This window comes from Arachis hypogaea, chromosome 18, assembly GCF_003086295.3.
Source record: "Arachis hypogaea cultivar Tifrunner chromosome 18, arahy.Tifrunner.gnm2.J5K5, whole genome shotgun sequence".
In the NCBI taxonomy this organism is placed as follows: domain Eukaryota; kingdom Viridiplantae; phylum Streptophyta; class Magnoliopsida; order Fabales; family Fabaceae; genus Arachis; species Arachis hypogaea.
In genome coordinates this window covers 113134389-113143886 of record NC_092053.1, presented here as the reverse complement: position 1 = coordinate 113143886, position 9498 = coordinate 113134389, and the positions used below count along the sequence as shown (strand labels likewise).

Genomic DNA, 9498 nt, shown 5'->3' with positions numbered 1-9498 from the left:
AAAAATAATAAAATTTCTATAAAAAATAATAATATGCAAAAGAGAGAATTAAAAAATACTATAATAAAAATAATCAAATTCATCATATAAATAATAAAAGATAAGATTGGTGGATAGGAAATAAATTTTAATACAATGAAAAAAATTGAATATAAAAGTTAAAATTTTTAGCTTTAGGTAAACTTGGATTTAAGAATATTATATGTTTAGAAAAAGAAAAAATAACCAAACAAAAAATTGATGTATTTAATGTACGAAACCTAAACTAAACCCACCTTAAATAAGGAAACGGATCCTCTTTAATTTTTTTAATATTTAAAGAAATGAAGTGTGATCTCACGCTTAATTCTATAAGTGAGACAAAAAATAAATATAAAAAAAAACAATAAAAAATTAAATTTAACACCGCATATCATCCATTTTTTTTTTTTCAATGGAGCCAAACTATTCCCCCTAAATAATTATGCTTATGCTTATATACATTGACACTAGTCCTTGGTAAATCAACCGTTAGGGTATTCATGACACTGTGGTGGGAGCAGATATCTAGCCAAGTAGGATCATAAATGGGGCACCTGCTATGGTTTCTCTCACCGGAGAGATATTGAACTGCTTGCTTTATTTTACTTGTAGCATCTTCTCAGTTCATGCCTTCATGGTACCCAAAATAAACTCCATTATTCATGTCTTCTCATCACCATCAATGCCAGAACAACATTATGTTGCATTTCCGTTTCTTCAAGGCTATACTCAAAACTAATCTTCAAAGGATTGTAAGCATATTTATGTTTTATTTGCATTAGAGCTATACATATTTGCTATTGATTTTATGATCATATCATATATAATAGTTAACAAGAGAGTTTTTATTTGGAAGGTAATTTATTCATCTATTTATTATTATTATTATTATTATTATTATTATTATTATTATTATTATTATTATCAACAGGTGAGAGCATTCCAGATGTAATAGCCATCTTCAGAACAAAAATAAAAAACTAAAAGCAGGAATTTATTTATTTTTTATACATAGATGAAAATTATAGTTTAGGCTATTTTCTTTGTTTGTTTTTTTATTTCTGGTTAAGGTGTGAGAACTTTTGGCACACTAACTAACAGATTTTCACACAGAAAATACCCAATAAGTTTTCAAGGAGACATGGAAGCGCTCTTTCAAATCCAGTGTTTCTTAAGCCTCCAGATGGCACTCTATGGAAAGTGTATTGGACAAAAAAGAATAGTGATGAAGTTTGGTTTGTAAAAGGATGGAAGGAATTTACCAAAAACTACTCTCTTAATGAAGGACATTTAGTTGTGTTTAAATATGAAGAAACTTCTCAGTTTGATGTAATCATACTTGAGATAAATGATCTAGAAATAGATTATTCCAAATATGAGACTGTGAATAGAAAGGGCAAATGTGACCAGAGAGATGAGAAAACAGTTGGAATCTTAAAGGAAATCCCTGTAAAAAATAATGACGCTGGAAAAAGATTGACATTGTTTTCTCCTCAGCCTCATATGAAAGTCAGAGGTATTGCTTTTTATTGTTTTTTTCATCTTTTATTGTTTTTTTCATTGCATGTTGGTGGTGGTGTATTATTTCACAGAGGTATTTGTATTTTTAACTATGTTAGTGTATACCAAAAATCAGTCATTAAATTAATTATTGGTATAAAATATATGTAAAGTCACAAAACATATATTTAAAATTGAACTAGACAATACATGATTCATACAAAAATACATGATGACTAATTTGGTAGCTAACTTTTAGTACATATAACATTTTTGTTATACTTTTCGTTTGATTATATATTTATATTCATCTTTCCTATTTGTATAGGGTTAAACATACATGTTCTTTTTATGTTGGGGTAAAAGTAGTCATTTTTATATGTGCCAAAAATTATAAAAATTGTGATTCATGATTTTGGTCTAAAAATGTTCAAAATTAAGTGATTTTGGTTTCTACCATAACTGATAACCCTATATACATCTATAGTTCAAAGCATAAGTACCTATCTCCAAATAGACACCATTTACTTTTGGAATTTTTGGACCTAAAAAGCTATAATTCCATATTTGTATATTGATCAACATAAATAAAATTGTGCTTCCCTTTACAAAAGCCTTAAGACATTAGTGATAGTAGTATAGCAATAGCATGATACATCAGCTTTACATTTTGAATATCATGATTAATGAGGGATTAAAATTCTCAGATTATAACCGAAAATTCATTCAACTGGATTAACTGCTTGAGACTTGGTTCTTCTGCATTCTAACAGGTGAGAGCTCTATTCGAAGAAGAACATCATCTTTGAATTGGCCAAAGGAACTTAAAGCTCAGGAAATAGCTCAGAAATTCATCTCCTATAACCCTTTCTTCACACTGTTCATAAAGCCAAGTTACCTCACAGAATACCAAGTGGTACCATTAAATAAAAAAAGCCTCAGCATTATTCTTGAAACATTCTTGAAGTCCCTAATTTCTGTTCTGATATGTTGCAGAATGTACCGACTTTGAAAGGTTACATTGAGGACAAGGTGAAGGACGTGGCGCTTAAGGTTGGGGAAAGACAATGGCAAGTAAAGTTGCTCCCTTGTCGCAACTCAGCTCGCCGCCTCTCAGGTGGTTGGTCCTTGTTTGTCCATGAGAATGGATTGCAAGCTGAAGATGTTTGTGTCTTTGAACTGATTAACATGGAAGATTCAGTTTTTAAGGTTCATGTTTTCAAAAGGTAGAGATAGTTTATCCACTTGGATTCTGTTGCTTTCTTTTTTTTTTGTGAAAAGCTGAAGATATGTCACTTTGGATTGCATCTGATTCCCTTATAGATGAATTGGAACATTGTAGTTAATTTTGGAATATATGAAGTAAGAATCTATGGTCCATTATTAGCTTAAACCATGCATAATTTTGTTTATCAAAATTTGTGAATGATTTTAATTTGTAAAGTTTAGGGGAATGGCAATGCATGTGATAATTGATATATCATACATGTGACATGTCTTTGTTTGAATTCTGTCCAAGAGAGAACTAGAGAAACAGAGAAACAGACAATATATGCTGTTCTTACATTTAGGGAAGTATAAAAAATACAAAAAATCTATATCTGGGAAAAAAAAAATATTTTTGTTATAGTTTCTACAACCAAAGGAATTTTGTTTTAAGTATCCATTCCAGACTTGAATATTATGGAGTGACTAAAGTCTCACAGTCAGTAGTATAAAATGCTTGATGTTATATTTAAGAGGAGTGATTCTTCTCTTTTTAATAGCTAATTTTTAAGGTGTGATATCCCATTTTGCGAGTCGAATATGTGTAATGGCCAAAAGTCACCGACATAACCAATTTTTTGTGATATAAAGTGAAAAGTCCAATCTTATCGAACGTTAGGTGGTATCAACTTTCATATTCTTGAAAATCAACTATACATGAACCAAGCGTGAAGAAAGGAATACTAATTCAGAGATCGGCAATGAACAAAAATGAGAGGGAGGCAACTTTTCCTTTTGACTAAAAGGATGCAATAGGGAACATTACTGAAACCCAAAAGAAGTTTATACTAGTTTGCACAAGCTCAATCAAGGCAGAGTCAAATTATAATAAGCCCACATTTGATCTTTGATCATGTATTAGAGTTGCTTGAAGTATTCTAAAACCTAGAATAATTAAGACCCGCGCAAAGTGCGAAGAGTGTAAATTAATTATACTATATAATATATTTTAATATTTTTTAGAAATTAATTAAATAATATGTATATTAATGTTTAAAATATTTTATATTAAAAATATTTTGTAAAATATTTATTTGATAATTTATATATAATTTCATATAATTATTCAACAAAAATATAATACAAATTGGATTTTAGATTATTGGTTTTAGGAACTTGAATTCATTTATTTTAAAAAAAAAGAAAACATAAATTTTTTATATTAGAATTGTATAAATTTACATCTTTATTATTTTTATTGTTTATAAATAATTAAATAAAAAAATTAGAAAAAAATAAATTCAAATAAAAATATCAAAAATATAATATAAAATTATGAATTAACTTTATTTGTAGCCATTTTTAACAATTTGTAAGAGAAATTAAAAAATAAAATAATAGTAATAAGAATTGTATGTAACACAATTTGTAAATAGACTAAATAGTGTAGTGATAAGAGTTTTATACAAAATGTATAAATAAGTCAAATAACGTGGGATTTGAATATTTGTAACTAAAATTTTTTATAATTATAATTATCATGACACTTTATTTATATATTTTTATTTATTTAATTAATAATTTATGTTTCAATTGAATAATAATAGGTAAGAGGTTTTTTAAATTTTTTCTTAAAGATAATTGATTGATTCTCATATGTTGTCATACATTTAGAAGTGTTAATATGGCACAATTAAAAAAAAATAAGATGGCTAAAATTCATGGTATAAAAGAGTGCTATCAATTTTTATATAGAAATATTCTCCGTATACAAGTTATTTACATATACAAGTCTCTTTAATCTAATTTACCTCACGCGCCACTATCTAACCAACTTTTCAATCAATGCGCGAATATATAACTGTCTTTTTCGAAAGAATTTCGTTTTCTTTTTCGAATTTTCTCAGCATTTTCGATCTACATTCTCTTTCATCTCTGCGTTTCTCTTCGTTCGTTCTCTGCATTCTCTTTCTTCATTTTTGGCAATTTCCTTCGTTCTTTACGTTTTAGAAATCAAGCTCTGAAATCAGTTTTGAACAATTATCTCGTTGTTGAAGATAATGAATTATTCAAGTTCAAATTGTCAATTGAACCAGAGCGAAGTAGATTATTGTTTTGAATCCAATCAAGTAGTTGAGGTGTGGTTCAATTTTAGTTAATGTTTTCATTAGTAGTTTATGATTCAGTAGGTGAATAATGTTGTTTTTGTTTGTGAAAATTATTGTTCATCGTTGATGGTTTGAATTGAATGTAATGTAGAAATTCTGCATCAAAGAAAATATTTTTGTGTATTTACAGCAAATTTCGGTATAAAACTAAGACATTTATGTGTATTGTTTAAAAATTTTTGGTGGATTTGTACTCTGCATAATTCAAAACTGTTATTCTTCCTCCTCCCTCATCTTCTGTTGTTTTTTATTTTCTTTTTTTCATCATCATCACCATCTTTTTCTTTTTCTTATTCACCTTTTCTTTCTTATTTTACCTTCTGAAGTTTATTCTTGTTTTACTCTCTTAACAGGATAAAAACTAAAAAAATTAAATAAAGAAAAAGAAAAAATATATAATGCTACAAAATTACTTGGAAGAGGATAAACATACATTCATTCAACTAAAAGAAAGAAAGAAGAAAAAAATGTAGCTTTAAAGGAAACATTTTTTGGATTGCAGTAAATTTCGGTGTAAAACTAAGATATTTACGTGTATTGTTTAAGAATTCTTGGTGGATTTGTACTTGCATAATTCAAAACTCTTCCTCTTCCTCCTCCTCATCTTCTGCTGCTTCTTCTTCTATTTTTTTCATCATCATCACCACCTTTTTTTTTTATTCATCTTTCCTTTTTTATTTTACCTTCTCAAGTTTATTTTTGTTTTACTCTCTTAATAAAAATAAAAATAAAAAAATCAAACAAAGAAGAAGAAACACATAATGCTGCAAAATTATTTAGAAGAGGATGAATTTACATTTATTCAACTAAAAGAAAGAAAGAAATAAGAAAAAAAAAGAAGAAAACAAATGCAGCATTAGAAAAAATATTTTTGTGTAATTGCAACAAATTTCGGTGTAAAACTAAGACATTTATGTGTATTGTTTAAGAATTTTCGGTGGATTTGTACTGTTGCTTCTTCTTCATCTTCTTATTTCATTTTCTCATCATTCTTTTCGAATTCAGCTTTGAAACTTCCTTCACTTTTTGCGACGATTTTGAGAGATTTTAATCATTGTTTGAATTTTGAGCGTTGTGGTTTTGATTGAGGAAAAAGAACCGTTTGCACTATTCAAGAGTTGAAAAAGTTCGTGTTTACACGTAATTTAAACTGAGGATTGTTTTTGTTAAATTTAGACCAACTTATATGAATTTATATGCCAAAAAGATTTATATGTATAATAGAATTGTTTTATATATTATAAATAGATAGATAGATTTAGGTCGAAGATTCTCTCACGAAACTTGTATTCTAACCAATAGACAGAGATAAATGAATTTGGGTAGAAAACTACATATGACTCCAGTAGTATAATATGTAAAGCCAAAATTCAAGGCAGCAATTTATCAAATAACTACTTTTTTATTTATCAAAGGAAAAAGTATAGAAAACTAATTTTAGTTAGTCAATATTAATCAACTTTAAGATTTAGATTTACAATTTAAAATCTAGGATTAAAATTTAAGATAAATAAAATAATTTAAAAAGAGCTAGCTGAAAAAAATTTTGCTCTCTAGAATTACTCTTACCAAAAAGGCGAAAGTACGATTTATTTTGAATGCTCGTTCGGGAACTGGAAATAAAATTGTTCAAGAACACATCTAAAAGCATTCGGAAACTTCCCCTGCTCAGCAACCAAAATAAGCATAAATTTAATTTTAACTACCAACCTCCAACGATAACCAGATTCTATTCCCCATAATGACATAGCAAAAGATTATGGCAAACCGTTCCTGAAACTCAGAGTTTCCATGTAAAGGCCATTATACCAAAATTGCATGCGATCACAGGACACCATCCTCTTCAAATAAAACAGAGAGCCATGAAACACTTCAAAAGGTTTCATATCAAATTATATAACCAAATTGCTAATAGGACCCTACTGTCTTAAAAGACTCATGAACATGCCTCAGCATGTCCTTGTCTCTATTCCAATCAGGAGTAGGAGCATTGACAAAATGAGCATATAGCTTGTTCTTAGCACAAGTTACCGAGATCAAGCTATGAGTACCAACCCCATCAATCTCGTAAACATAATACAATTGTCCCTGATCATCTTTCACTTCCTCAGAGGTCAAGCTCTCCGCATTCGCGATGAGGTCCTGCAAATCAACATCCGAGAGAGCCAAGTTGTTTAACACTGCGTCCTTTGGTGCAAGCTGGCGAAACCCGCTGAGGAAAGTTAGATACTCCTTCTCTGATTTCTTCTTTGGGTTGTAGAACTCACTGTCTGTTCCGTTGGTGCCTGATGATAGGGAAAAAAAAATAACAATTAGAAATTTGCTAGAGTTGTGTATTTAGTGTCATTAGTTTGTTATAGCAAGAGAAATTTCTAAGTAATTTATACTACATTACTTTATACAATCCTAAAAACTTGAATCCTAAGAATTTATGCTATTATATATAATCGTTTGAGACTAATGAATCATAGAATAGAAAGATTTTAGCAAGTGGATTGAATGTTCTAAGTAATCTCTACTGTTATACAATTCTCGTCGGATAGAACCAACCACTTGGGTGTTATATACTTAATTTAGCAAGTACAGTCCTCATCAGCTACATGCTCATAATTTATCAAAATTTTGTATTTAAATTGATGATAAAAAGTTGATAGTTAAGTAAACAAATTTATATGAATGAAATAAAGTACCTACACTGACCATAAAAAATTATCATATAGACAAATTTGATCATAAAAGAATTAAAACTTATAATTACCAAAGATTGTCTTTGTTAGACAAATCTAACTAATCGTTAATAATATATGTGAGATTATTCACTAATAGCATTGCTACACAGTTAACCATTGGTTAAATATGTTTAACAAAAGCAATATTTCATAGTTATAAGTTAGTTTTAATTCTTTAATTGTTAGATTTGTTAGTGTTATAATCTTTTATAGTTAGTTTTAGTACTCTAATCTTTAATATCTAGTATCTATTATGTATTACCTATTACATATATAAAGGGATTCTCTTTTCTTTGCTATCCAATTTTTTGTTTCTAAAATATCCTTTTTCTCTCTTAAAGAAAATACAATAAATATTTTATTTTAAATTCATAATACTTATTCTAAAATCATTGATCAAGATACTAAAGTACAATAACTTCTTATACACATTAATTATACAAATTGTGTATACCTTTCTCAACTTTAGAGACCAAACGTTCCTTCCAGCCATCAGGGACATCGTACACATACTCAGCGGAGTCCTTCTTACTAGAGTTGCCGCCGTAGCCGCCGTAGTTTGCGGCGCTGGCAGCGGTGCCATAGTAGACACGGTACGAAGGCTCTGAGGATGCAATGGAAGGTGCAGGTGCGGCGGTTATAATGGTGGCTATGGCTGCAGCGGCAGTTAGTTTTGTTAATATTTGCTTGGACGATGCAAGTAGTGGGAAGAGAGGTTGTTGAGATGGTTTTGGTGTGGTGGAGGTGATGGTTGGTGTGGTGGAGGTGATGGAGGAGTAGGAGAAGGAGAGAATGGAAGATGGTGATGAAAACATGGTGGGGGAGGCCATGGCTGTTTTTGTGTGGGGATAGAATATGGTGCAGGAAAACGTTAATGTTTGATGTTTGTTTATGTCCGATATGTTATCTTGTGTGATTGGTGCTTTTGAGCGGATTTTTTTCTTATCCAGAAGTTACAGGAATCACACGATTCAGCTGACGTCGATTCTCACCGTGTACCTTCTTTTTAGCAATTTATTTAAATAAAACAATTAGAGTAACTATTTACATAGATACAATCATACAAAATTGATTATATGTGTATCCTATTAATTTTAAAAAGATAATGATAATATAAATCATATAATTTTTGTAAAATAATTAATAGACATTATATATAGTATTTTAGAAAATTTGTTGACTTATTTATTAAGACGATTTATTTTTAACTTACTTAAAGAGAATATATATATATATATTATAATAAAGTATTATGATAGGAGTTATAGTTCATTTGAAAAATAAATCAAAATAAAAATAATTATATATAATAAAAGTAATAACAAGTTAATATTTAAATAAAAAGATAAATAAAAAAAGACAATAAATAGAGAGTACATAAAGAATATAGAGAGTACATAGAAAAATTAAAGAAAATAACCGCGAGAATAAGACTCACATTTCATAACAAAAAGTCTAAAAATTATTTATAAGTTAAATAAGGTCACAGGTAAAAGTCTAACACATAAATTAACAAAAACAATTAATTCGATTTTAATCAAATTTTAATAAATAAATCACTAAATTTTTAATTATTTATAAATTAAATAATTAAAAGATAAAATTCTAACACATTAATTAACAAAAAAATTAATTTGACATTAATCAAATTTTAACATACAAATCATCACACTATAAATTATTTATAAATTAAATAAGTTATCGATAAAAGCCTAAGATATAATTTAATAAAAAAATTAATTCGATATTAGTTAAATTTTAACATATAAACGAACTAACGCCTACATTTTTTATAAATTAAATAGTTCAAAGAAAAAAACTCACACATAAGTTAACAAAAAAATTAAATAAACTGTAGGGATTTTAGATTTTTT

At 28.2% G+C, this 9498-nt stretch overlaps 2 protein-coding genes across 2 annotated transcripts; one reads left to right on the top strand and one right to left on the bottom strand.

Annotated features, from left to right (window-relative positions):
- The first annotated feature begins 505 nt into the window (after positions 1-505).
- On the top strand, positions 506-2914 carry LOC112773270 (B3 domain-containing transcription factor VRN1). Its single transcript, XM_025818348.2, has 4 exons — positions 506-773; positions 1135-1537; positions 2295-2437; positions 2518-2914. Exons 1-4 carry the CDS (start codon positions 684-686, stop codon positions 2749-2751), a joined length of 870 nt encoding a protein of 289 aa, XP_025674133.1. The 5' UTR covers positions 506-683; the 3' UTR covers positions 2752-2914.
- Positions 2915-6460: 3546 nt separating this feature from the next.
- On the bottom strand, positions 6461-8710 carry LOC112772554 (thylakoid lumenal 19 kDa protein, chloroplastic). The gene is made up of 2 exons (XM_025817524.3): positions 8079-8710; positions 6461-7180 (listed from the first exon to the last, which is right to left on the bottom strand). Exons 1-2 carry the CDS (start codon positions 8452-8454, stop codon positions 6804-6806), a joined length of 753 nt encoding a protein of 250 aa, XP_025673309.1. The 5' UTR covers positions 8455-8710; the 3' UTR covers positions 6461-6803.
- Positions 8711-9498: the final 788 nt, after the last annotated feature.

Bases quoted from the DNA above. Each gene is read 5' to 3' on its own strand.
- LOC112772554 (XM_025817524.3), bottom strand. From the start codon at position 8,454: ATGGCCTCCCCCACCATGTTTTCATCACCATCTTCCATTCTCTCCTTC. The intron at 7,181-8,078 runs GTATACACAATT...CCCTATCATCAG, and splicing joins GGTCTCTAAAGTTGAGAAAG to GCACCAACGGAACAGACAGT.
- LOC112773270 (XM_025818348.2), top strand. From the start codon at position 684: ATGTCTTCTCATCACCATCAATGCCAGAACAACATTATGTTGCATTTC. The intron at 1,538-2,294 runs GTATTGCTTTTT...GCATTCTAACAG, and splicing joins GCCTCATATGAAAGTCAGAG to GTGAGAGCTCTATTCGAAGA. The intron at 2,438-2,517 runs GTACCATTAAAT...GATATGTTGCAG, and splicing joins ACCTCACAGAATACCAAGTG to AATGTACCGACTTTGAAAGG.